General features: G+C 39.9%; 1 protein-coding gene across 1 annotated transcript; it reads left to right on the top strand.

The window, feature by feature from the left end:
- LOC117830132 (glucagon receptor-like) lies at positions 1-27,581 on the top strand. Its single transcript, XM_034708097.1, has 14 exons — positions 1-11; positions 12,950-13,028; positions 13,150-13,252; positions 13,424-13,534; positions 17,149-17,270; positions 21,801-21,907; positions 22,227-22,383; positions 25,252-25,411; positions 25,771-25,831; positions 25,936-26,005; positions 26,101-26,192; positions 26,392-26,530; positions 26,686-26,727; positions 26,996-27,581. Exons 2-14 carry the CDS (start codon positions 12,969-12,971, stop codon positions 27,065-27,067), a joined length of 1,296 nt encoding a protein of 431 aa, XP_034563988.1. The 5' UTR covers positions 1-11; positions 12,950-12,968; the 3' UTR covers positions 27,068-27,581.
- The last annotated feature ends 169 nt before the right edge of the window (positions 27,582-27,750 follow it).

Below are 27,750 nucleotides of genomic sequence, written 5' to 3'. Positions count from 1 at the left end.
GGTGCAGACAGGTAAGAGACTGCAAGCAATAGCCATGAAATAATCACAGGGACATGTTATGTGTGAGTAATACTATACTCTCAGGAGTCAAAGACAATGCAGCTGAAATAAGTGAAGAATTAAACACATCTTTTTCTCACATTTGATTAATGAAAGACAGACATAACAGCAGTTATGTTGAGTTCATATTTCCAATATGGCTCCTGCAGACAATTGGCTTCAAAACAGTGCTTAGGAACAGTTGGGTGACGTCATGGATACTTTGTATATTATGTACAGTCTATGGTGGACACACACCCTGGCCACCCCTACCTGAGTCAGTGCTCTAGTTGTGCCACCCCATTGACACGCCCCTGCACAGCAGCACGCAGAAAACACAGGAGACTGAATACTTACAGGCTGTCAAGTTTGTTCAACAAAAACACCAGGAAAACACCCCTCTGTTTTTTTTTAAAGACTGAAAGGAAACATAACCACACTTCTAATTCTGTCCACAAAGACGGTAGAAAAGTGACTCCTGTACCAGTGGGAGGAGGATTAACAGTCAGCTGGAGCGTAGTGCACTCAAATGAATCCACAGCGCACACTGGTTTTACAGTCTCCCACAAATTGATCAGGATGAAGTTTAAAGAAAGTTTACACCACACAGTGAGTTCAGGGAAAACTCTGCTGCTTGTCTCTCAGTTCATGGTCATAAATTCCATCCATCCATTATCTTGACCGCTTATCCCGTTAGGGGTCACGGGGGGCTGGAGCCTATCCCAGCTGACTGCGGGCAGAAGGCAGGGTACACCCTGGACAGGTCGCCAACCTATCATAGTGATCATACATTATTTTGTTAATTTCTTATGAAATTTAAATGTAATTTGTTGGGTAGTGTTTAGTGTTTTATGGTGGTAAATGGAAGTGATTAAGCATGTAACGATCATTTTTAGGAGAAATGTGCTGCAAGTGCAGAAACAATGCAAATACAAAAACACGTGCAAATGGTCAAAACAAATGTGACTGCATTAAAAACACTCTCCAAATTCTCAGAATGATGCAAAGCTCTAAACACGCAAGTCCTGCCACGTGACTATGTGTTGGAAACACTGCACTGGCAGTGACTTCCCCCGAAATGTCAACTTGTCTCCCAGTTCTTCATAACAAATAATACTGTTGATACAAGACCAATCATTGGGAGCCCATGTGCTAAGCTTCAAGCTAATTTTAACTGATATTTTCAAGGAAACAAATATAACATATGAGAATGCAAAAGGGGATGTCATAATAACTGGTGAGCTGTTTTCCTCCGTTTTATGTAACTTCATCATATTCTTTGCTGTAAGTATGAATCATAGATTTAAACAAAGAGACAACTTGAGAACCAGCCATTTTTCACCAAGTTTCTCTTATGAATAACAGCCAATAGCTGAAAAGTAATCGACAAAAGGGTAACAAAGAAACTTTCGACCAGGAATCTTAGTTTTCAGCAACCAGATGAGACCTGTGTCTAGGAGGCTACAGGTGAAATGGGAGCAATCTATCAACATCAATGTGGACATGACCTTGTTGTCAGTTGTCCACCTGAGCCCCATGCCTGCATAAGAAAGAAAAGTCAAGACAAGTGATAAGAGGAAAAGAGAATTCAATAGAGATCACATTCTGCTGCATTACTTGAAGAGCTCAAATGCTCATAGCGTTTCAATCTATAATCTGACAGCTAAGATTTATACACACCTTTAAAGAGCTGACAAGTAGACACACCTCTCAAAAGCATTTGAAAATCGGACATTTAGCAAGGTTTTTTAAAGTATTTCCAAGGTATGAATAACGCGTTGTACTTGTTAGCTGTAACCTTGATGGCTGAATGATATAATTATGTAGCTTAAGTGCCATGGCAGTCCTTCGAAAACCATTTTACACCTAGAGTCAAATGTTTTCTTTATTAGAGTACATTATAAGGATAAGGACACTGAAATGTGAATGGAAGACAAAAATGCCCCTACTATGTCGTCCTGATTGGCTGGGAAGCCGGCACTACTTCCTCACAGAACGTGCACGAGAAGTAGAGGAAATCTGGTGGCGGGGGGGGGGGGGGGGGGGCGTTGTGTTGACATTCAAAATCTCTCTCCGAACTGATGTTTATATCACGACTACCAACAGCAGCTTTAATGCAATTTATGTCGCGTTTAAAATAATGATGTTCTAATTTCAAATAATGACACTTTCTCCTTAAAGGTGACATATCATGCAAAATCAACTTTTTGTTTCCCTGGCATGTCTACAAACCCCCCAAAAATGAAAAAAATCTATTCTGCCCCTGTTTTGATTTCTCCACCTTTCTGGAAATGTGCACTGAAACGAGCCATTTCAGTTTTCCGTGTTTTTGTTACGTCACAACGACATCCGGTCTTTAACGGAAGTCAGAGCTCGGAGCTTGTTCAGCCAATAGACTGTATAAAATACAACTCAACTTCTCCTCCGTTTTTCATTACCTGCACACGTGTGCTAACAAGGAGCTTAGGAGGGAGGCATCCTAGTTGTAGGCTGTCTTAATAAACACAAAGGTCGGTTTTACTCCCCACGTCTGCACATTTGAAGATCTAGTGGATGATTTTTATTTCTCATGGAAAAGCGCTAGTTAGCATAGCCACATAGCTACATATTCGTAGCTGTGTACCAAGACACACGTCAACATACTGACAAATAAAACAACAAGAAACACAAAATCTGTGACCAATCGTTCAGAAAGGTCCTGCTGCCTTTCTGGCAGAGGTCGGTTTTACTCCCCACGTCTGCAGATTTGAAGATCTAGTGGATGATTTTTATTTATCATGGAAAAGTGCTAGTGCTAGTTAGCATAGCTACATAGCTACATGTTAGTAGCTGTGTACCAAGACACACGTCTACATACTGATAAATAAAACAACAAGAAACATTAAATCTGTGACCAAGCGTTCGCAAAGGTCCTGCTGTAGGCACCTCTCCGTCAGGATCAGATTCTGGATCAAATTCAGAGGGTTGAAGTAACGCGGGTCTGTGAGCAGCCGTGTATATTCAGCCAACATGTAAACATTAGATCAATGTGCTGGAGAGCCGAGGGCACATCCACTTCCTGAGGGGGCGTGGTCAGAGAGAAAACTAGGGGTTTTCAGGCTTGCCAAAATCTGATTTCAGTGTTTTTTTGAGCATAAACTTTGAAGACAGGTTTTGGGGACCTCTTAGACCAATATATTTTAAAGAAAAAGACCGTAATATGTCACCTTTAAATTATGACAAAAAATATATCAGAACCATAACTTTCAAGTGTTGAATTGAAAAACAGGCCCTAGGGGCTGCTTTGTTAATTGCATGGCGTCCCAATCAGGTGCTATTAAATTTGGTAATTAAAATTGATGTATTCATTCAAACAAAAGAAGTGTTCACAATAACAACCACCAACAATGAAATCAAATTCAAAGGGGGTTGGGCTCAGTTTTGAATTGAATGGCGTTTATGCCTGCTATTTAGTCCACATTCTATAACCCCACTGTGGCTGATCATATTCCATATCGGTCCATTGTCTTTTCATTGAACAGGTCATTTGATGTGTGAAATTCGGCATTACGAAGCAACCTTACCGAAAATCTCATCAACCTTATCAACTTGACCCGTAAATAGAGTTGGTCGTCAGATGATGCATACTGATTTTTATTTCTTGTAGTAGGTTCGAGGAGTTCGCCCATAAATGCGTAGATATTGGGGTGCCCTCGTTGTGTGCCTCACTTCCTGTTTACCACCTTGCCTGACTGTTTGAAAGTACCTTGACTTGTTTTCTTTATCATTCATATCTATCTTTATGAATGAAGTACTCCAGTCTTTTCATTCTGATTTTTACGCATGGAGGCTAGCCCTGACCCACTCCAAGTTATAAACTGTATGTAATTTTACTGCTGCCTTTTTATACTCTTCGAAACATTAAGCCTACTGTGTGTGCCTCAATAAAGAGAAGAAACATGCAACATTTTAAATTAGCCTGCGTGTCTTTTCATCTTTATCAGGATCTATGTGAATTCAGTCGAAAAGAGCCATCAAACGCACCCCGTATCGTTAGTTTTATAAGATGTGTAAGCTGCTACGATAGGATATCTCTGAGGACGAATTTCAATGTACTCAGACGCGCTTTACTCGCCTGAGCATCACAGACAAGCTGCTGTGTGCACGTTCAGGTGCAGGCACGGTCAGGACGGAGCGTCTCCACACCGCTTCTCTGAGAGCAGCTTTCTCCGTAGAGGACCATCAATCTGTGAGTACTAATTGAATCAACATCCTTTCATACGCGGGGTGAGCACAACTGAATAGTTTTACGCAGAGGGTGTCATGTAATGAAGTGCTGTTTTCCAAAAAAAAAAAAAAACGCGTTACGCATCTGGAGTAGCCTGCACGTCAAAATGTGGGAAGTAAGAAAAATGAACTTAAATAATCAGGTATGAGTTTTTTGTGCATGCATCCATATATCAGCTTTCCCAATGTTTTAATAATCATATTTTTTGTAATCAATTTCAGCCATATTTTGTGTTCAGTTTTTGCTGAAAAGGACATGATTTTGGGGTTAAATTAGGAACCGATTCTCTGAAGGCTCGATCAGAAAAGTACCCATCATTTGTGTAAAACTAACATGCTAAACCAGCAGAAACGCAGAATATCAAGAACTCACTGCACACGGTAGTTTAATGGAACTGTTTTGAGTGTTGGCAAAAACTAAGTGCACAATCTTAAATAGAGCTCTCTATACACAGTCATACACAGTCAATTTACGCACTCAGGTAGGTCGCAGGGACAAACATTCAGTATTATTTTCCATTTGTATAGGGTTGTTTTATGTCCTGTGCGCTGCTTTTAGAGAATATAGATGAGGGCTTACATCAATGTTTGCAGATTACTGGTGTCATAGATTAGCTTTAGAGTGATGTTTATCTCAAATATTTGTGATAACTCTGCCATGCGTTATATTAACAAACAAACTTTAAAGCATAATTGATTCACTAAAAAGACTGTAAGAATAGAACATATACCTGCTTATAAGTAAAAGAGCAATCATATTCCTGCCTGGTGTACAGCACAAACCTGACTGCCAAGATCCCCTGCATGATGATGTCAATAAGCCCAAAAAGTGGTCAATAATCTTGACTTTTGACAAGGTGTAAGGAAAATAGACCACCTATGACTGTTATTACAGCTGCTGTTTCACTTTGTGGAGCTCTTGTTTAGAGATTAGAGTCCTGCAGGTCAAATGAATCACTGCATGTGGACTTCTGATGGAGCAGCAATTGATTTGTTGATACTGTTTGGGTTAGGGTTTTGCTTTTATTGAAGAAGGGCAGTTTCTGCAAAACACAACTTTGGGCTCCATATGAGGGAAGATACAGGACTGTTAGGAAACTAAAACTCAGTGTGGTTTCATTACTTGAGCTACCACTGGCAAAGACTGTCAAATGCCACCAACCAGGAGAGAGAAACCTAATCTGTGCTTTGGCAGCCTGTTGATTCACAGTAGCAGCAGGCCGCAAGCCTCAGGTGGGACCCCCACAGATGGAGGGGACATGAGACCCCCTGAGCCTGCGTTGCTGCTAAAAGGGGCCCCACAATAATAGCAGAGCCTGTGAGGTGTGAGCCCCACTTAGTCTACACCACTGACAGAATATAAGGATGGATGATGTGCCTCCAGTTGTCCAAAAATGAAACCACTTGCAGTTATGAAAGGTTCAATGACTCTGGTGTTTCTTTGGTTTATCATTCCTCTCATCGTTTATACTGCTAATTCGGTATAAAGACTGCAGAAGCCACATTTGTCAACAGAGCAGTCAATCATGGCAGTTATATGTTAAATTGTGCGCCCATGTACAGTGTCCTGAAGGCAGGCGACCAGGGTTAAATTCTGATCCATGGCTTTTTCCTACATGTAATTCCCCTCTCTCTTCCCAATTTCCACCTCATTCGAATGTCCTATTTTCTTAATAAGGCACTAGAAGCTCAGTTATAAGCTTAAAAAATGACTTACTGTAAGAAAAGCAGAAAAGCATGTTAAGATTTGACATTATTGCTCTTATCGTACTATGTGTACCCAAACTGCACAGATGCAGGAACCAAGACCAGTTGGCTAAATGCTGACATGGTACAACAACTGAGAACCAATTGAGGCAGCTGCTATGATCAATGCTGCTACGTCTATATTTTTGTCATGACTACAGTGCTCCAGTCGGAAAATTACTACCAATTTGTTGTTATTTATGGATTCAGGAATTGTTAATATGCTCATAACCCGAGGCGAGGGGGTGGGGAAATTGGGGGGTACGGTTAGCAAACCAGCATGAACACCACCAGAACTCAACTATACCTGTGCACTCTTGTCATTATAGTGTTGTGGAGTACATCCTGTCCATTTGTAAAAAATGAAAGACACATGAGATTGAGTGCTCGTGATTCATCTGTATAGCTAACTGCAAGTTATAGTCTACACAGAGAAGAACCCTTGTAGTGTTCGTCATTGCTTTCTGTTTTTTGCATGTTGTTCAAAATGTCTATAAAGGAAGTCTCAATAAATAAGCGTTTTTCATTTGTTTTGAAACACAAAAGATCAGAGATGCATCGATTCTTAACAAAAGAGCTCTTTTCAGTTCTCATTCTTAATTTTGCAGATATCATCTGCCGGTATCAAAATCAAAACTCCCTCTTCATTTGTATAAAAGCCTTGCAAAAGTGTGCAGAGTTCATCTGTTTTCTCATTCGGCTGCTGAAGGAAGACAGTTTCTCGAGCTTCACTCAGGTCTAAGACATTTTGCTTGTTTGAAACTTGAAGACTCTAGTGCAGTTAAAAGACAAATCTTCTCAGTGAAGTAGGAGAAAACATGTTTTTGGTGGTTACATTTTTTGAATGACTATTTTTCCATAGTTTGTACTTGGAAGATAAGGAGTGCTTGTCTCCTTGCAATATCTTAACTCAACAACTTCACTGTGAAATAATAAAAGTCACGCAGAACATTTTAGAAATAATCTGGAGGGGGATCTACAAATATCTTTCTTTTACTATCTTTTAGGATTATTTGAAGGTGTATTTTCATTGCTGTTTCATGATGGTCCTTGAAAGTCATGATGCAGTTTCTCTCAGCACAGGTAGGGATTTTCTACTCACAGAAAATACTGTAAAATACTTATATATATAAATATATATTATTTTTTGTTGATTTTTCAATTTTATAAAGAATTACATTAGAACAAAATAAAAAAAAACACAGAAAGTCCCACCCCAAACTAACAGAGAACACTGCGCCGTACATATACACAAGAAAAATAAGTAAATAAAAAGATGACAGGGGACAGGCAAACAAAGAGCACATACAAGAAATAAATGAAAGGGCAAACACTCCTCATCTTCCAGGCACAGATGATAAGTTATGTCTCCAGCAAGAAGTAGTGCAGTGGTTCCCAGATCCTCCAGAACTTGTCTGGTTTTTGATTAAGGTCATGAGTCAATTTCTCGAGAGGAATAAGAGCAGAGATCTGTGATATCCACATGACAACTGAAGGGGCCTGGGGAGTAGACCGAAAATACATTTTAACTGTACTGTTACTAGTGTATAACATCGGATTTGCCACAACACAGGCCACCCCCAAAATCTTAAACTTTGATCTGCTATTTGCCATGCCAAATTATTGACCTATGCTATTTGGGTTTTAGTGCAATCAGGCAAGATGGTTGCCATGTTAGAAATGCTGACTCTACCTTACTTTTGGTCAACCTAAAAAAGGACAAAGAGATGCAGCTGAGGCTAGCTTTAAGACTCCTGGCAAACAGCTACCAAGCGCCCACCTGTCAGTCAACTTTATACTGTACCTTCCAAACAGATTGTATACCCCCCTTGTTCCTTCCTTGGCTTCTTCTTTCCTTTCTTCCTTCATTCATTGCCTCCATCTTTTCTCCCACCCTTGCTTCCCTCCCCCCATCCTTCATTACAAGAGACAGGGTACAAATGAGGACAGTGCCCAACCAGGTCAGACTTAACAAAAAAAGTAAACACCTGTTCAAGTTGCAAGCTATTACAGAATTTTTTGAAAGCAGGTGGTTGTGGGTTGGTGTATTAAAATTAGAAAAAACCTGCTGGAAACATACATCTAGAAAATGTTTTGATCATTCATGTCTGTCACCTTGGTCTGAAAGGTTTAGCTATCATGGTGCTACACTAAGAAGGAGCAAACAATGGCAGTAATTCACATGCCTTGAGCTTGATTGATAGCCGGGCAGCACGGACCATTTAATGTTTAAAGTGATATTCCCAAAATGCACAAATTTACATGATTACAGTTTTTCTCAGTGGCTTTGGTACATTTCTCAGATCAGAATTGAAATTCTCCAAACTACTTGTTCGATCTTCACATAATTGCATCACTTCAAAAATGCACATCAAAAAAGCAGTTTCTCATTTCTTTGAACAAGTTGCAGATGCTTTGGTACACCCATGCAAATGATTATGTACAATTCTCTGCTCTTTCCTACATTATCAAGTGATTATGTCATGTTGATCAAAATGTATTATAATGGGTCTCTGTTGAATAATCTCACCCTCCACAACATTTAGTCATTAGTTCATCGCATAAGTCTTCACATGCAGAATGGTTGAACATGTTGTCAGAATATGTCAGTCATATTTCTGTACATTTCCATTAGACTTTTTTTTCTGAATCTGTCCTGAATTGGTAAATTGCTCCGAGGTGAATCTTGACTTTCTCTAACAAAGAGAAATAATAATAATAATAATAATAATAATACATTTTATTTATAAAAGCGCTTTAAAAGGTTCTCCAAGCGCTTTACATGAAAATACAATTATACAATAGGAAGCAAAAGGAAAACAGTGCAAAAAAGCAAAGAAAAGCAAGGCAGCAAAATAAAACAAAACAAGAAAAAAAAATCAATCAATTATAGTTTAAAAGCCTTTGTAAATAGGTGTGTTTTGAGTCCGGATTTGAATTTGGTGAGTGAGGGAGAGAATCTGAGGTGTTGGGGGAGAGAGTTCCAGAGGGTGGGGGCAGCGACAGAGAAGGCCCTGTCCCCCCAGGTTCGGTGCTTGGGTTTGGTGAGTGGGGAGAGGAGGTTGGCGTTGGTGGAGCGGAGGTTGCGGGAGGGATTATATGGCTGCAGAAGGTCGGTGAGGTAGGAGGGAGCTAGGTTATGGAGGGCTTTATAGGTGATGAGTAGGATCTTGTACTGTATTCTGAAGGGGATGGGAAGCCAATGGAGGTTCTGGAGGACTGGGGTGATGTGGTCTCTGGAGCGGGTATGAGTGAGGAGGCGTGCAGCTGAGTTTTGTATGTATTGTAATTTGTTGAGGAGGGTGTTGGGTGTACCGTAGAGGATGCTATTGCAGTAATCGAGTCTTGAGGTGATGAAGGCGTGGATGAGAGTTTCAGCTGCTGTGAAGGAAAGGGAGGGGCGGAGACGGGCGATGTTTTTGAGGTGGAAGAAAGACGTTTTTGAAATATTGTTAATGTGTTGTTGAAAGTTAAGTGACTGATCAAAAATGATACCAAGGTTACGGATGTGGGTGGATGCTGAAACAGTGGATTTATCAATAGTGAGTGAGAAGTCTGGGCAGGTGGAAGTGAGGGATTTTGGGCCTATGATGAGAATTTCGGATTTGTTACAATTGAGTTTGAGAAAGTTTGTTTGCATCCAGGAGTTTATTTCAGTGAGGCAGTTTGTGAGGGTGGTGTGGGAAGCAGCGGTGATGGATGTGGTTGAAATGTAAAGCTGGATGTCGTCGGCATAACAGTGGAAATGGAGGCCGTGGCGGCGTATGATGTGACCAAGAGGGAGCATGTAGATGATGAAGAGGAGGGGACCAAGCACTGAACCCTGGGGGACACCATGAGAGAGGGGGGCTGTGTGTGACTTGAGGTTGTTGATGCTGATAAACTGATGGCGGTCAGAGAGGTAGGATTTGAACCAGGAGAGGGCGGTGCCAGTGATACCGAGGGAAGATTGAAGGCGGGTGAGGAGGATGGAGTGATTGAGGGTGTCGAAAGCTGCACTAATGTCCAGGAGGAGGAGGATGCTGAGGGAGTTGTTATCGGATGAGAGGAGGAGGTCGTTGGTGATTTTGAGAAGGGCTGTTTCTGTGCTGTGATGAGTTCTGAATCCGGATTGAAATGGTTCGTACAGTTGATTGGAGTGAAGATAGGCTTTGAGCTGGGTGGCGACAGTGCGTTCGAGGATCTTTGACAGGAACGGGAGGTTGGAGATGGGGCGGAAATTGTTGGGGCTGTTCTGGTCGAGTCCTGGTTTTTTGAGGATGGGTGTGACAGAGGCGAGTTTGAGGGCAGGAGGGACAGAACCAGTGGACAGGGAGGAGTTGATTATGGAGAGGATAAGGGGTCGAAGGGCAGGGAGACAAGCTTTGGTCAGTGAGGAGGGGAGGGGGTCCAGGATGCAGGTTGATGTCTTCATGCCGGAGAGTGATTTATTGAGATCCAGGGGGGAGATTTGGCAAAACTGAGAGAGAGACTGGGTTGTTAGGGGGGGGCTGATTGGAGTGTGGCTATGGGTGGGGAGGGCAGAAGTAAGCAGTTCGGTGTGGATGTTTTCGTTTTTTTCTTGAAAGAATGACAGGAAAATGTGTGAAGAATTAAATCAACCAATGATCAACCATTTTTCTGACATAGCTCAAAGGTGCCTCTCATGAACCATCAACTGGCAAGTATATACATAGCCGGAGCACTTCACAATGTTACAATGTCTGACAATGTAAGGAAAAAGAATTGTACTGGGTCAACATCCAGAAAGAAGAAGAGGAAGAGGAGGGAGGCTGTGTGGTGGAGGAGTTGGGAGGCAAAACAGAGGAAGAGGCAGAGGACATATGTGCGTGCGTCCCTGATGAAATAAGAGCCACTAAATGTGAATCTTGCCCAGTCTTTTCCAATCAATCTCCCACATACACTAATGTGTAACTTACAATTTACAATAACGGTCAACAAAACTTTAGCCATAGTTTACACTACCGTTCAAAAGTTTGGGGTCAACCAGACAATATTGTGTTTTCCATGAAAACTCACACTTTATTTATCAAATGAGTTGCAAAATAAATAGAAAATATTGTCAAGACATTGACAAGGTTAGAAATAATGATTCTTATTTGAAATAATAATTGTGTCCTTCAAACTTTGCTTTCATCAAAGAATGCTCCCTTTGCAGCAATTACAGCATTGCAGACCTTTGGCATTCTAGCTGTTAATTTGTTGAGGGAATCTGAAGAAATTTCACCCCTAGCTTTCTGAAGCACCTCCCACAAGTTGGATTGGCTTGATGGACACTTCTTGCCTACCATACTGTCAAGCTGCTCCCACAACAGCTCAATGTGGTTGAGATCTGGTGACTGCGCTGGCCACTCCATTATAGACAGAATACCAGCTGCCTGCTTCTTCCCTAAATAGTTCTTGCATAATTTGGAGGTGTGCTTTGGGTCATTGTCCTGTTGTAGGAGGAATTGGCTCCAATAAAGCGCTGTCCACAGGGTATGGCATGGCGTTGCAAAATTGAGTGATAGCCTTCATTATTCAAAATCCTTTTTATCTTGTACAAATCTCCCACTTTACCAGCACCAAAGCAGCCTCAGACCATTTTCCTCTGTCCAATGTCTGTGTTCTTTTACCCATATTAATCTTTTCCTTTTATTGGCCAGTCTCAGGCTATGGCTTTTTCTTTGCCACTCTGCCTAGAAGGCCAGCATCCTGGAGTCACCGGAGTTCACTGTAGATGTTGACACTGGCGTTTTGCGGGTACCATTTAATAAAGCTGCCAGTTCAGGACCTGTGAGGCGTCTATTTCTCAAACTAGAGACTCTACTGTACTTGTCTTCTTGCTCAGTTGTGCACCGGGGCCACCCACTTCTCTTTCTACTCTGGTTAGAACCTGTTTGTGCTGTTCTCTGAAGGGAGTAGTACACATCATTGTAGGAAATGTTCAGCTTCTTGGCAATTTCTCTCATGGAATAGCCTTCATTTCTAAGAACAAGAATAGACTGTCAAGTTTCATATGAAAGTTCCCTTTTCTGGCCATTTTGAGAGTATAATCGAACCCACAAATGTGATGCTCCAGATACTCAACTAGCTCAAAGAAAGGCCAGTATTATAGCTTCTCTAACCAGCAAAACTGTTTTTCAGCTGTGCTAACGTAACTGCACGAGGGTTTTCAAGGTGTTTCTAATCATCCATTAGCTTTCTATCACAATTAGCAAACACGATGTACCATTAGAACACTGGAGTGATGGTTGCTGGAAATGGGCCTCTATACACCTATGTAGATATTCCATTAAAAAACAGATGTTTGCAGCTAGAATAGTCATTTACCACATTAACAATGTATAGAGTGTATTTCTGATTAATTTAATGTTATCTTCATTGAAAAAAACAGTGCTTTTCTTTCAAAAATAAGGACATTTCTAAGTGACCCCAAACTTTTGAACGGTAGTGTACATCAGAACGTCCCTCCAGAGGACACTGTTATATTGACAACATGACTAAGCAATTTGACTGTCTTATCTGTACACAATGACACAGGGACTTATCATTCTGATGGCACTGACATGTTCATTGACACAGATATTTACTTTTGAGAGATGAAATAAGGATTTTGAGCAAGATACTGGCTTTTGCAGGTAATCCATGGTGTTTTGCTATTTGTATGAATTGTTTTGAAAAATGCACTTACTGTTTTGCAAATGTCGAGGATGATTCGAGAAATGTACCGAAGCGACTGAGAAAAACTGTAAAAGGCTCACATTTGTTTTGAAACTCTTTGAACAATGAAAGCTTTTGCAGTTTCATGGACAGAGAAGATCCGCTGAGGGATGACACTGGATCCAATATTAACAGTTATAACCCTCTTTTTGTCATCTAAATTGTCTTGCCTCTTTTTGTTCTGCTCATTCTTCAGGAGGAACAAGTCTGCAGCAATGGACAGGACACAAGACAAAATGGTTATAATCTGCCTGCTGATCCTCAAACTGCAAACGGTTAGTCTGTATTTAAAGTTTTTCTATCAAAGTCAAAGGGTTTCTCTCTTAGAGTAACCTAACTGGACAAAGTCTTTGAGCTGTGAATGTGAAGGAAGCTTTTCTGCTGATGTACTTACAGTGCGAGATGACAAGTGGGAAAGTGTTGGAGGAGACCTATCGAAAATGGGTCCAGTATAAAGAAGACTGTGCCAAAATGATTGAAAATGAGCCGCTTCTTCAAGGTATTGACAAAATTTAGCGAGCACTCTTTCTGGTATAGGGAAGAAGTGGAAAAGACAAGGAAAGAAAACATTCAAATGATAACTTTGACACTTGACATTTTAATATAAAAGATCTTCTGTGGCTTTTTTGATGAGGGACAGTCATTATTTTTATTTTTTTTACATCTTTAGGAGGCTTGTTCTGTAACAGGACGTTTGACAGATACGCCTGCTGGCCAGATACCCCTGCCGGCTCTGTGGTCAACATCTCATGTCCTTTCTACCTGCCCTGGTATAACCAAGGTAAACCTGCTTTTATTCAGTCTAACTTTAACATACCAGAAAACCAAATTTTACTTTCACTGTGTTTCCATCAGTGCCATTTGAAAGTGTTCTTGGCATGTTGGGCAGGAGTGGCATTGTCTATCCATCACTTGGTGCTGTCTCAGTCCTACAGCTGTGGCCAAAATTATTAGCCCCCCTTTTGAAATCACATAAAACCCTTTATTTCTCTATGAAAATGACCATTAACAACAAATGTTTACTTTTTTCCAAAATAACAAAGTCAAAATGTTCATTATGTGTGATTAGGATATTTTATTGATGCAATTAATTGAAACAAGAAAAGGTAAAAATGACACGTCCAAAATTATTAGCCCCCTGGCCATTACTAGTCATTAGTGATCCCTTTCTGGGCCACACTTGACAACAACCTTTTCAAGTAGTTCTCTACAAGGTTGTCACATGTCTCTTCAGATATTTTGGCCCATTCTTCCAATGCAAACTCTTCCAGCTGGTCCAAAGTACATGGTTTCTGAGCATGGACATTCACTTTGAACACCTGCCACAGATTCTCCACAGGATTGAGATCTGGGCTCTGTGTGGGCCACTCCAGGACCTTGGCTTAGAACTTTAAGAACTGTTGGACCAATTTTGACGTATGCTTTCAGTCATTGTCTTGTTGGAAGACCCAGGGACAACCATAACCTAGATAAAGAGCAGATTTCTTCAAATTATCCCTCAAAATGTCGACATAACTTTATTTTTTCATGATGCCATGCATCCAAACAAGATTCCCTGTGTCTGAGGCTGCAAAACAGCCCCACTGTACGATGCTCCCTCCACCATGTTTAACTGTGAGAACAGTGTTCTGAGGGTCGAAGGCCTCTTCCTTTCTTGGCCAAACATAATGAACATCCATGTTCCCAAAAAGTTCCATCAGATCAAAAGATGGACTCCCAAAACTCATCTTTACCTTTCAAATGTTCTCGGGCAAACCTCAGTCTGGCTCTGATGTGCCGCTCTTTGAGTAAAGGGGTTCTTCTGGGACGATGGTCCTGAGGCCCACTACGATGAAGATCCCTTACAACTGTGTTCCTTCAAACATCAACACCAGAGGAGGTCAGATCAGCAACAATCACCTTGGCAGATGTCTGGGGCTTCTTGCTGGCATCTTCGACTATTTCCTCTCCAGAGTTCTTTAAATCTTGCACTTTCTACCACGCCGAGGTTTGTTTCTTACTGAGATTGACTCCTTGTACTTTGCAATGATGCAACATACAGCTGTTGTAGACATTGTAAACGCTTGGAAATGGCAGTACAGCCTTCCTCCTTATTATAAGGCTCAATTATCTTCTTTCTGAGCTATGGACTGATTTCCATTGTCTTTGGCAAGGTTAATTAGAGTAGTTCCTCTCAATAATGTGTTCAAGTGCCCTGTTTGGAGTCCCTTATGTAAATCTCAATGCTGATTGAATGCTCAGGTGTTGTCAAATTACCAACAAGTGTTGGTCAGACGCCAGCTGACTGCAGGTGTGTTTTGAAAGCAAAAAATCACATGGGGGGTAATATTTTGACCACCCTATTTTTCACTATATTTGATATAAAGCAAACCTAAAAAATGTATTTTACATTCCAAAATGTACAAAAGCTACTAAATAGCATCTGTGAATGTTTTTATCATTGATGCAAACGTTGGGCAGAATTTAAGGAAAATGTTCCATTATTCCTGGGGGGCCAATAATTGTTGCTTTAACTGTACCTCTCGCTTCTTCTATTACAAGTGTTACAGAACCTATCCCCCAATGCCACCTGAAACTGCAGTAACCTTAACAAAGAAAAACAAGCTTGACATTACCATGACTCAAAGAGCAATGACCTGCACATTAAGCAGGACTTTTCTTGATCAAGCATTGCAATCAACCAATTACAGATCCATGGAATCATCAGTGTTCTGCATGGTACATTAATGAGTCAAGACTACAAAGTAAATACTGTTTTGCCTTGGACAGCGTGATCAGCTTTCATAATTAAAAGATTAGATCTCTGTAACATTACTGCCATGTTGAGCCTGAATAACTTGTTTTGTTTATCTAAGGACCAAATTGCCATATCTATCCTGGTTGGATGTGTTAATGTTGAACCAAGGTAATTGTTGCTAACAGCATTACTTTTTTTTATTATTGATTTTTTACAAAGAAGAAAATCAGTTCATATCAAACCTCAAGTCAAGTCAGTTAAATATAAGTCTGTTGCATTTTATCTCTGTTGTCTGGTTTTTTTTTGTATTGGTAAGCATGGCTTCATGGAAAATAACAACAGAGAGTCTCATTTTAATATAGATTTAACCACCCAAAAGTGGTCCACATTGGAGCAACCACATTCCACACCACGCTCTACATTTTTAGGGTCAATTATGCTGACCAATGACAAATGAGGGCTGCTGCATCATCTTTACTCTTTGGTCTTGGTGAACAACATTATGGCTTATAAGCAAGCCTACTTGAAAGCATATAGCGAACGTCTAAAGCAGTTCATAAAGCTAGGCCAACAGCTCATGTGATATGTGGTGAACGTATCTCAATCAGAGTTATCTGTAAAGTCTAATTCAACTCAGTCAGTAATGCGAAAGTAGAAATTTACTGTAGACAATCAGATTCCTCTGAAATTTAAATACTTAACCTAACTGCTGATATTATGGTTAGCAAACAAAATAAGCCTAAGTGGAAAATACTGACATTTTGGCAATACTTATTTTTTCATACATTTTTTGAGAAGAGCATTAAAATTAAAATAATAGTTACACCTGCTATTCTACTTAGCTGTAGCTATTAACTACAATAGCTTCAGCATTGTTTACAGAGCTTTGCTATGCTAGCTATTCCCTGGCTATAGTTAGCGTTTTTTAACATAAAGACAGAAAGCAACGTAGATATTCCTGCAGAAATCCCGTCAACCTTATTCAACGTAACCTTTGATGAAATTTTCAGTTTAATGTGAATCACAACAAATAAGCAGGCTAATGTTTAAACTTGACCGTGAATGAAGATACTCAGTTTAATATTAATCTGTTCCCTAGGAAAGCTGATAAGAATCTATTGGAATTGTTAATGACCATCAAATCAAAGGAACTATCTTTTTAATTCACCTAACAGAACCTTTTAAGTTATTTTTAAATATGACGCTGCTGGGCTCAGCACCTGAATTTCAGCCATCAGCACACACTTTGCTGCATTAGCCATAGCAGCACAGCATAGCCAATGCTTATGATAAGTAGCTTGGCATTGAACTTTAGATTTTCACATCGTCTTAACCATTCAATGAGTAAAGACTCAAGTGTTAATTGAGTTAGCTAGCTGTCTCTATCCAGTGTTAGTGCTGAGCTAAGACACTAAGCTAAACTTGCTCAAAAGTTGACCTTACAGAAATACGAGTTATAATCTTCAGATAGAACTCTCCGCAAGTTGTGTTTTCCCAAAGGTCTAATGACTTTAAGGCTATGTACGTACTTATATTTCTTCAATATAATTCAGTACTGACAATTGGTGTGTTAACCTTGATTTGCCCAGTGTATGGCTTTCACTTTCTGTAACCCATGAGTAGTAAACTTTATGACTGATCGACTGTTTTTCCTCTAGTGTCCCAGGGAGTGGTTCGGCGGCGGTGTGGCTCTGATGGCCTTTGGGAGAGAGACCACAGCGGGCAGGTGTGGAGGGACATGACACAATGTGAGGAGGAAAAAGAGGTCACATCTCAGGAGGTATGGCAACCAATATGTCTCCAGCCTGGGGTTTAATTTATTTCCACTATTGTGACTTCTTGTTTCTCAGATAATGCTGATTCCCAGTCCAGATAGATGCTTTCTTCTGTTCAGCATTCACTTGCACTGCCTAAACATTTTTCTTTTTAAATGAAGGTCATTATGAAAACCCCTAATGAGAACAGTAAACTCTAAATTTCTCAAGTGAATTTGAACGGCAATAAGCAGTATCTGTAGAAGAGGTGCAAAAAAGTCTATGATGTTACATAGTACATGTTTGAAAGATGAAACTTCCTGCACTGTTAGCAAAATAAATTACTTTTATCCCAAGACTTCAGATTTAAAGGATAAGGAAAATTATCACTAATGAGGCACTCAGAATATGATGAGCACATACCATACAGATTGCTGGTGGTCACAGTTTAATGACAGGCTTTCCATGATTTATCTCTGTAGGAGGGACTGCAGGCCCGCCTGGGTTCCATCTGTGAATAACTCTGTATCATAATATCATCCCCTTCATTTCAAAATAGAAGTTCCATGCATGGGGTTTTGTAGAATAAAAAAACTAATGTATAAATTAATTATATTTACCTATAAGTAAGGGATAATTTATAGTGAACAGGTGGTTATGCAAATTAGAATCACAACCAGGTGAACAAGACTGTGATGTAAAGCACAAGTCTAAAGACAAAAACAAGTTGACATGAAATATTGCTCTAAAGTTGATTTTATTGATTTAAATGACCCATTTATACAGCTAAAAAGATAGTTCCTTTAATTTGATGGTCATTAACAATTCCAATAGATTCTTATCAGCTATCCTATGGGATGGATTAATATTAAAGTGAGTATCTTCATTCACAGTCAAGTTAAAATATTTGCCTGCTTATTTGTTGTGATTCACATTGAACTGACAATTTTCTGCAAGCATATTTACATCGGTACTCTCTGACTTGGAGCTTTGTAGTTGACGCCTTTGAGACAGAGCTTGGGGGACAGAGCCCCACTCCCTAAAAAAGTTAAGGCTTAATGAAAATGATGAGGATGCTGAGTCTGTTAAATCAATGTGTAACAGAGGGTGAAGACAGCACTTTTAATATCTGATAGCAAAACATTCTCTGTCTTCAATGTAACACAGGGGAGGCAACATGAGTGGTGAACCAAAGGCAACAACATTGAACAATTCATTGAAGTTTACACGGTTCCTGCCTGTACAAGTTTTACTTCACTTATGTTTGCACACTTTTTCTCAGGACAGTGTGAGCCCAAGAACTTGGTGTTAAGGGGAAGTGTTGCTAGAAATACTTAAAAAAATAAGGCCATAGGTTACCAGTTTATCGGCTGAAAGAGGAAAAATGTGCACAAATTAGGTAGCTGCTGTGTCGATCCTGGCAGCAGTGTTTTAACAATCTTTTACACACACACTACATGAATTAGCCAATCTTGGCGGTGCTAGAGTGGGTCTGCATGGTGGCCCTGAGAGCTCACAGCACTGCAACTTAAGAAAACACATGCAAAAAGACAAAACACAACCAAATTAAGAAAATATCGTCATCAATTTGACAACACATTCGCAGCATTTAGAAAACGTGCTGCAAAGACCACAACACAACACATTTGAAAAACGTGCTGCAAAGACCACAACACAACGGAAGTGTTTCCAGAGGACACTTAAAAACGATGCACATATCCAGACACGCTTGTTGACGCGGCTTGTTGACAGCACTATTAAGGTTCTCTTACCGTCAGTGGTGTTGGAAAATGAGATAAAGAAGTAAGTGTTTTTGATTCATTTTGACATTGTGATCGCATGTTTAACAGCAGATCACTGCAATAGGCTGAATCATGCGATCACAATGTTAAAATAAATCAAAAACACTTACATCTTTATCTCATTTTCCAACACCACTAACGGTAAGAGAACCTTAAAAGCGCTGTGACCATGGCTGTGACTCAAAATCCACTTCCAAAATACAACTTCCATTGTGTTGCGGTCTATTTGCAGCACGGTTTTCTAATGTGTTGTGTTGTGGTCGTTGCAGTGTGTTTTTCGAATGTGTTGTGTTGTGGTCTTTGCAGTGTGTTTTTCGAATGTGTTGTGTTGCGGTCTATTTGCAGTGTGTTTTTCTAATGGGTTTTGTTGCGGTCTATTTGCAGTGGGCTTTTCTAATGTGTTGTGTTGTGGTCTTTGCAGTGTGTTTTTCTAATGTGTTGTGTTGCGGTCTTTGCAGTGTGTTTTTCTAATGTGTTGTGTTGTGGTCTATTTGCAGTGTGTTTTTCTAATGTGTTGTGTTGTGGTCCTTGCATCGCGTTTTCTAAATGCTGTGCGTGTGTTGTCAAATTGATGAAGATGTTTCTTAATTTTCTTGTGTTTTGTCTTTTTGCATGTATTTTCTTAAGTTGCAGTGCTGTGAGCTCTCAGGGCCACCGTAGGTCTGAGAGTTGAATGCAACCTAAGAGACTCACGCAAAACGCAAAGACATTGAGAAAACATCATTATCAACAGGAGAACAATAATCCTCTTACAGATACACTGCAGCACAGAGGAAACAGTTTCCAGTACACAGTTAAAAGTTGCACAGTGAATAAGTTGGCTGGGAAACAATTTTTATTGCCATTGTTTGTCACTGAGAATATTATTGGTATAAGTATTTTTTCTTTTTTTGTAAGTGGTGTTGAAAAATAAAAATGGCCATACAATATTTTGGCTGAGACAAGTGTGACTCAGCCAAAAAGTGGTGATGCCATTAATGATGGTCTCTGCAACAGAGTCTGAGCGTGATTGACGGAGTCTGGAGATGTTTTCAAGACAGGACACAGCAGATTTTGTGATGGATTTTTGTGTACAGCTGCACTTCACCATGGCTCAATATACACTACTATCAGAGATAAGAATCAGAGAACCAATGAAAACAACTCCAACAGAACTGGGAAATCCTCCAAGACCTATTGCCTCCCAGAAGTCATAGATAGAGTGTTATGAAACTTCATAATATGAAAGTAATTTTTTAATAAAAAAATCATTGGAACATTTATTTAAGTTTGAACTGTTAATATCAAGCTATTTAGACAGCTAAGTAAGATTACATTCCCTCTAATATTCATGTTTGCATGCAGTTGTACAACCACAATTTCACAAAAGCTGGGACTCTGTAAAATGTTCATAATGCAAATTTTGATGGTTTGCACAATTATTTCAGCTCTGTATCCAATTGAAAATACTGCAAAATAGTGCTTAAACAAAAAATGTCATATTTTTATCAAGAAAATTTGCTCATTTGAGAACAGAGAACAGCCTGTAAATGTTCGGATACAAAGGAGATCAGTATCTGAAGTTTTTAAAGTGAAATGTCTGCTTCTTGCCTTATAGAGGATTTCAGCTTCTTAACAGTTCAGTGTCTCCTTTTTTCATTTTTTGTTTTATGGTTCACCAAATGTTCTCAATGTGTGACATTATAGGATTGCAGGCAGATCAGTTTAGCACCAGGGCTCGTCTGCTATGGGGCCATGCTGCTGTAATGCATGCAAAATGTATTTTGGCATCTTCTTGCTGTATCATGCAAGACATGATACCAGGCATTGTCTGGAGGGCAGCATGGGTCACTCCAAAATCTATATATATATTGTTCAGCATCAATGCTGCCTTCCCAGATATGTAAGCTACCGTGGCCATGGGCAATTATGCATCCCCATACCATCACAGATGCTGGCTGATAACAGCCCACAATGGTTTTCTGAGGAGGAGATAATAATAACCTTCCTGTTGAGGCACAGCAAAGGTATGCATGCATTGAAGTATTGTGCATTGAGGAGAAGGGAAGGCAGCTCTGAAGTATTCAGTATAGAAAGTTTGTGGTAAAAAAATAGTGCAGTTGGGCTCCAACAGAGTAGATAACCTGTATGACAGTGAATTGCTAGCTTGTTAGCAGGTTACCTGTTGCTCTGTTTGGAGAGCCACAAGTGTATCTGTTGACAGCACAGGATTGGTAAACAGTCAATACAAATTGGTATCAATGGGCACAGTCTTTCTCTTACTTGCAGTGAAAAGCACAAATTGGTTCAAACTTGAAAGCACAATACAGAGTACTCTTCTGCAAAAATGCTGCACTTGTCTTGTCAAATATCTGTGATTTTTTTTCTTTAGCCTCAGTGCAACGAGCTCTCAGAGCTACTGTGACACGCTTTCTTGTTGAAAGTAGGAGTCTTGCAAAGCAAGCTTGTTACGTTGGACAAAGAAGTTTTATCAACATTTTACATTACAAATAACTGGCATTGAGAGTTTTATATCTGTTAGACTGTCAGTGTGCTCACTGAGAAGAGGATTGATGGGTTTATTATTTTATTTCCTCATCTCTTTCTTTACAAATAATTTCCAGCATCCCATCTTCAATTCAAACACAAAACTCACACCTCTACTGGAGCTTGTGCCTCAGCTCATGTTCATTCTTTGGATTCTACATCAGACGTTACCTTTTAGGTGTAATTTATCATTCACAAAGTCTGACTGCTTTCAATTTGTCTTTGCAGCTGTGGTTCAAACAACTGATGATGAGCTTCAGGATGTTGTACACGGTTGGCTACTCCCTGTCTCTCTTCATGCTTGTCACAGCTCTCATCATTTTACTCAGCTTTAGGTAAGCTCCCCAACAGACACTGCAAGAATTGCTTTCCACTGCAGATACATTATTTTGCAACAGACTTGACTTGGGATTTGATATGAACCAATTCATTTTTATTACAGATCAAATGTGTTACAGTTGAGCAGACTGTAAAAGTAAAAGTCAGGCAAAAGTAATTGGATTAATCACTTACAAATGTGATGTAATTTACACACCATGCAACCAAAGCAGCCCTTTACAAGAAGAAAGGTTAAACCGTGATTTAAGAACAATGATGCTATAAAAAGTGATTTATAAACTCCAGATAAAAAATACATTTTCTGTGTCCTCACAGGAAACTTCATTGCACCAGGAACTACATCCATGCTAACCTCTTTCTGTCCCTCATACTGCGAGCTATATCCGTCATTGTAAAGGACACCATGCTGGATCGTCACTGGGGACGAGAAATCATGAAACAGACGGACGTGAGAGAGATGCTCAGTCACCAGGTAGATCTGAAAGTAAACCATTGATTTTCTCTTTTTAACTTCTCATGAAAAAAGTAAACATATTTAATTTTAAGTACAGCAGCTGACAGGGGCAGCTGACACACAGTGGCCTATCTGATTCAAATTGCACAAACAATGCAGTCATAGACACACAACAAAGGAATCAACTGCCAAAGACAATCCCTGCAATTTCAGTCATCAAAACAGAAGTGCTCCAGACCTAGAGATGCACAGTTAAATTGTAACAGGGGGCTGAAAGGTAAAGATGGGGTGAACATTTCAGCTGTTTATGTTCACACATGCAGCCTGCCCTAAAAATGTTGGGATTTTAGGAGTGTGTGTTTTAATAAAGCTTTTTTATCAGATCACATAACAATAAATACTTAAATTATTTTGCATTTCAAAACTGATATAAGTCCATATCAACAATGCAAAACATTTCTTATCAGTGCCTTGATTTTGGAATCAAATGAATGCAATGATGACGTCCTCTGGACCAGAGTCATCCCCAGTGTTGGCTGGCCTGCAGTCAGTTGTTACCCATTGAACAACTGCTGAAGTTCTAAACGTCTTTGATGCAGTGTTATCCACAGTGTCTGTGGGGATTCAAACACTCCAAAATAAGCTCTGCCAGTTTTTGTGATGCTGTTTCCTGCTGACATCAGTCTGAATAGCTGGAAGTGTAGGGGAGAGTGGGGTAATGTGAGACATCGGTAAAATGAGACACCCCCTGTATTTAGGCAACGGAACACATTTGTGGTCATGTGACCATTATGTTTTCAAGCCCCTCCCATTTCACCTTGGCCATAAAGGAGAGGACCTCATGGTGCTGTGGTAAGCATGTTTTTTTCACAAAAAATATATTTTTTGCATGTAAAAGTAAATTTTCTGGCTGTCAACTTAATCAACTGTCGTGCCAAAGCAAATTGATTCAGGTAGAAAAACTTATACCATACATGTTGATGAACTACCAACATTTAAAACCATGTGATGATGCTAGCTGAAGATTAGCCTGAATTGCTAAGAGAGGTCGTTATAATCTAAAATTGTGGCAGTGGGGTAAAGTGAGACAAATGATGTGGGGTAAAGTGAGACAAATGATGTGGGGTAAAGTGAGACAAATGATGTGGGGTAAAGTGAGACAGTTTCTCACTTTACCCCACCATGAGGCATAAGTTACGTTTAGTCTTAAACATATTTGATTGTAATATTACATTACATATGTTTTATTTTTTATGTCATAAACATTGTAGAAAAGCCATCATGCCAAGGTAATACACTAGGAAGACAACTTGGGGCAAAACACCCCTTGAGGAGATGGAGAGTGCAGCTGCTGAGGTCAAGGAAGGAAAGAAGTCTATGAGAGCAGCTGCAAGGGAAATATATTGACAAGTCAAGCCTCCTAAGATTCATAAAGAAAAAAGAGAAAGGGGAAGTAAAATTAGTAGCCTGGGGTGCAGTAGCTGAGGCAAAGAGAATATTTACAGATGAGATGGAGGAGGAGCTTACCAAACACTTAAAACATCTAGCTGAACAGTTCCATGGCCTTCCTCCAGTTAAATGCCGTCAACTGGCATTTAAATACGCAGAGAATATCCCTGTCCCTGCCAATTGGACAAAGACACAATGTGCAGGTAGGCTGTGGTGTGCAAGAGATCATATGATTCTGTAGGTTAACTAAGGCCAACTGATCTTGCCACAAACCTAAATCTTATAATAATGAATTGTCTACTTTAGGTGAAGACATTAGTACTGGAATGTGTGGTTGTCAAGCTAGCTGTCAGGATTCTAACTGTTATAGCATGTGTTGTTATGGTTGTTTCAGAGTGGAAAAAGGAAGTGGTTCACTTTACCCCCTTGATTTCTCTGGCCTGTCTCAGTTTACCCCTAAACTGGGGTAAAGTGAGACACAAGACCACTTTCTTAAAAACAATCATATTTTCACTGTCCTTCGTCCTGAATACATTCTGATAATTTCCATTGCTAGGAAACATCCTGAATTAATGGGAAATGTGTCAATTTAACTGATATATCATTTTAGCTTGCTTAGAGGGGAACAAATGTAAAAAATGTCTCACTTTACCCCACTCTCCCCTATGACTGGCTCATAGGTGACAGCCCAAACTCAAAGCAATTCAATATCACAGTTTCTCAGAGCAAATCTCTTCTGAATTGTCAATTGAGCTGTCTGTGAGTTTTTTTGGTTTAAAGTGAAATGTGCCATTTAAAAATGCAGCTCATTATTTTCTATAGCAGCAGTAGGAAGCAGGAATATACTGCAACAGCTTATCTACAGTGTGCAAAAGGGACAAAAGAGCACCCGATAAAAATGAATGATTGAAATAGCTTGTTAATTTCCAGCCTCAATGCCATCTACGATATTTCGGTCAATAGAGGCAAAGTTAGACCTTACAGGCCTGAGCACTGTGTTGTGATCTGTACGTTTTATTTTTCGGTTGTATTTTTGACTTTGGACTTTTTATGTAGTTGCATCACATTTGCTGTTGATCCAGTTGCATTGGCTTTGCACTGTGTCCGTCATTGTATTTGTTTTGGACCATAGACTGTACATCAAAATTAACATCTCAACTGTTCTCACACTGTAAAGCCAAAATATTTAGAACACCCCTACAAACTAGCGCGATATGTCACAGACCATCGTGGGGGTTTTTGGCTTCACATCTCACAATAGGAGGGGCATGGAGGCCTGTTATTCATACCAATACACAGTCAATGTTTTGACCTCCACACATGTTTTTGAATTGGCTTTTTATCTGAATTTGCAGCACATTTTTCTAAATATGAATCATTTGGGCCTTTGCATTGCCCCTAATGGCGACCATGTGTTTTTATGACCATTTCCTCTAGGCTGCTATTGGTTGCAGAATAGCGCAGGTGATGATGCAGTACTGTGTCCTGGCCAATCACTACTGGTTCTTCGGGGAGGCAATTTATTTATACTCTGTGCTCATTGCTTCGGTGTTCATCGACAACAACAAGTATTTACCGTACATCTGTCTCGGCTGGGGTAAGTTTAGGACTCCTCTTGGACTAATTCTGTGGTATGTGGGAGATGACCTGTTTGCCACCTTAACTTCCTAATTGCACCTAACGGCAGATAAAAATAGCAGCTGACATTCGAAAGGAAGCAGACATGCTGCAACAAAGAAATCTTCTCACCGTCACTCCATTGCCCTTCTGTAATTCACACCAACTTGTCCAACCTCAAATCAGGCTTACCTAACCACAGACTGTGCCCTCTATCATGAGTGTTGCATTTGCAGTTGAAGACAATGATACAAAATCCAGCTGTTATCAAGTGCTTGAGCTTGCGTTTGAAAGAAGTTGCAGCACTGAACATCACAATCTTTTCTGTGTTTGTCGTAGGAACGCCACTTGTGTTTGTGGTTCCCTGGGCGGTGATGAAGCTATTGAAAGAAAATAAAGAGTAAGTGTATTTGTAATGTTCCCAGGTGAGCATCTTGTAGACACCTGGTCGATTGATCCAGTGCAGAAATTGTAGAAAAGGGAATATCTGCCTTTTGTTTTCAGGTGTTGGGCTGTCAATGAGAACATGAATTACTGGTGGATCATTCGCTTCCCAATTCTTTTTGCTTCACTTGTAAGAAAGACGTATGCTAAGAGTGAACTGTTCCTATTTATAATATGCATAACAAATATAGACTAGAAAGAACATGTTGATTTCCATTTCAACAGATAAACTTTTTGATTTTCATGAAGATCCTGAAGGTTATTCTCTCCAAACTACGAGCCAGCAACCAGAGCGGATATCCTGATTACAAGCTCCGGCAAGTTGCCCAGAATATATATTTATATATATTTCTTAAACATTAGATTTGCTCAACTCCTCTGTCTATTATTTCATGCCAGGGCCATGACCCCTGGCTCTCACAGATAAACAGTGACAGATTTGGGTAGGAGAAGGAGGAAGAAAGATGCAGCCAGGAAATGAATGTTGATGATTGCTGTTTTAACTTGTTCTGTCAGGCTTGCCAAGGCAACCCTTACCCTCATCCCTCTGTTTGGGATTCATGAGATCATATTCATCTTTGCTACAGATGAGCAGACAACAGGGGTTCTGCGCTACATTAAAGTCTTCTTCACCCTGTTTCTCAATTCATTTCAGGTAGGTTCATCTTGATCAGGGACTTTTTTTCTATAGCTGATAATTCTGACATTGTGAAACAATTTGACTGTCTAGACATGTAATATTTTTCTGCAACACACATACTGGACACATTGCTCTAACTAAACTGCAATTTCCCTTAATGTTGTTTGCAGGGCTTTCTTGTGGCGGTGCTGTACTGCTATGCCAATAAAGAGGTTTGTGGTTTCTTCCTATACTCCTTCTTCATACCTTTACTTAGATGGCATAAGCCAGTCACAGTACATAAGAGTCATCATTCATGAATCCATATGAATGTAACTGTACAATAGGTCTTAACTCAAAACCTAGTCAGCAGTTGGACAGATCATCTAAGAATGCTCTAGAATAAAAAAATAGTTGTATATTTTAAAGCTAAACACATTGTCAGTTTTTTGCACAAAACTAAATTGTTACCAAACTGTCTCACTACCACTCTGGGTTCAGGTGAGGACAGAGCTGAAGAGGAAGTTACGCAGCTGGAGGATAGAGGCTGAGATTGTCTGCTGTGGACAGTGACTAGCCGTGCTTGATTCTCGAGTGGACACTTTCTCCATCGCCACAGTCCCAGAGCGCAATCGATCCTCTGCCACAATGACGAGACCGATGCCTGATGGTTCACCAACTCCTGACAGTTCACTGGTATTTAGACATCCAGTTCAGCCATCGTCTCCACAGCCAATAGAATCTTTGCTACACTGTCCGTCAGTAAAGAACCGAGATGGCTCCCAACAGCGCAGGGATCAGGCTGATCCTAGACAACCAACTGTGGCAGCACAAGTGTCATTCATTATTCATCTTCAAGACCCTGTGGAGTTACTCCCACATGTTGTAAATATAGATTCAGACTGAATACATTATTGCAGTCACTGTACATTTGAAGGTTGGTGTTATTTTTGAGAGTATGTAAAACTGTGAATAAGTAATTGTTATTATGCAAGCTGGGAAATTGTTAATTTGTGAATATGTGACTGTGATTATTTGTAATTTGAGACATCAAATACATTTTACAAATTGTGTATAAAATGAAAAAGGTATTTGTTTATATCAACTGACCTAATATGTGATGGAGGTAGTAAAAGTTGCAAATTCTTTGTCTTAAAAAATAATGTATGCGGTCAATGCTTCACATAAGTATGATTATTGGGTTCAAGCGTCAAGTAGCGTCGCAGTATGAGCTGATGAACCACAACAGTCAACAC

This window comes from Notolabrus celidotus, chromosome 18 (assembly GCF_009762535.1).
Source record: "Notolabrus celidotus isolate fNotCel1 chromosome 18, fNotCel1.pri, whole genome shotgun sequence".
NCBI lineage: Eukaryota > Metazoa > Chordata > Actinopteri > Labriformes > Labridae > Notolabrus > Notolabrus celidotus.
Note: the sequence above shows the minus strand (reverse complement) of the source record. Positions and strands in the feature narration are given on the sequence as shown.

Bases quoted from the DNA above. Each gene is read 5' to 3' on its own strand.
- LOC117830132 (XM_034708097.1), top strand. From the start codon at position 12,969: ATGGACAGGACACAAGACAAAATGGTTATAATCTGCCTGCTGATCCTC. The intron at 13,535-17,148 runs GTAAACCTGCTT...TTTTTCCTCTAG, and splicing joins CCTGCCCTGGTATAACCAAG to TGTCCCAGGGAGTGGTTCGG. The intron at 26,006-26,100 runs GTAAGAAAGACG...CCATTTCAACAG, and splicing joins CAATTCTTTTTGCTTCACTT to ATAAACTTTTTGATTTTCAT.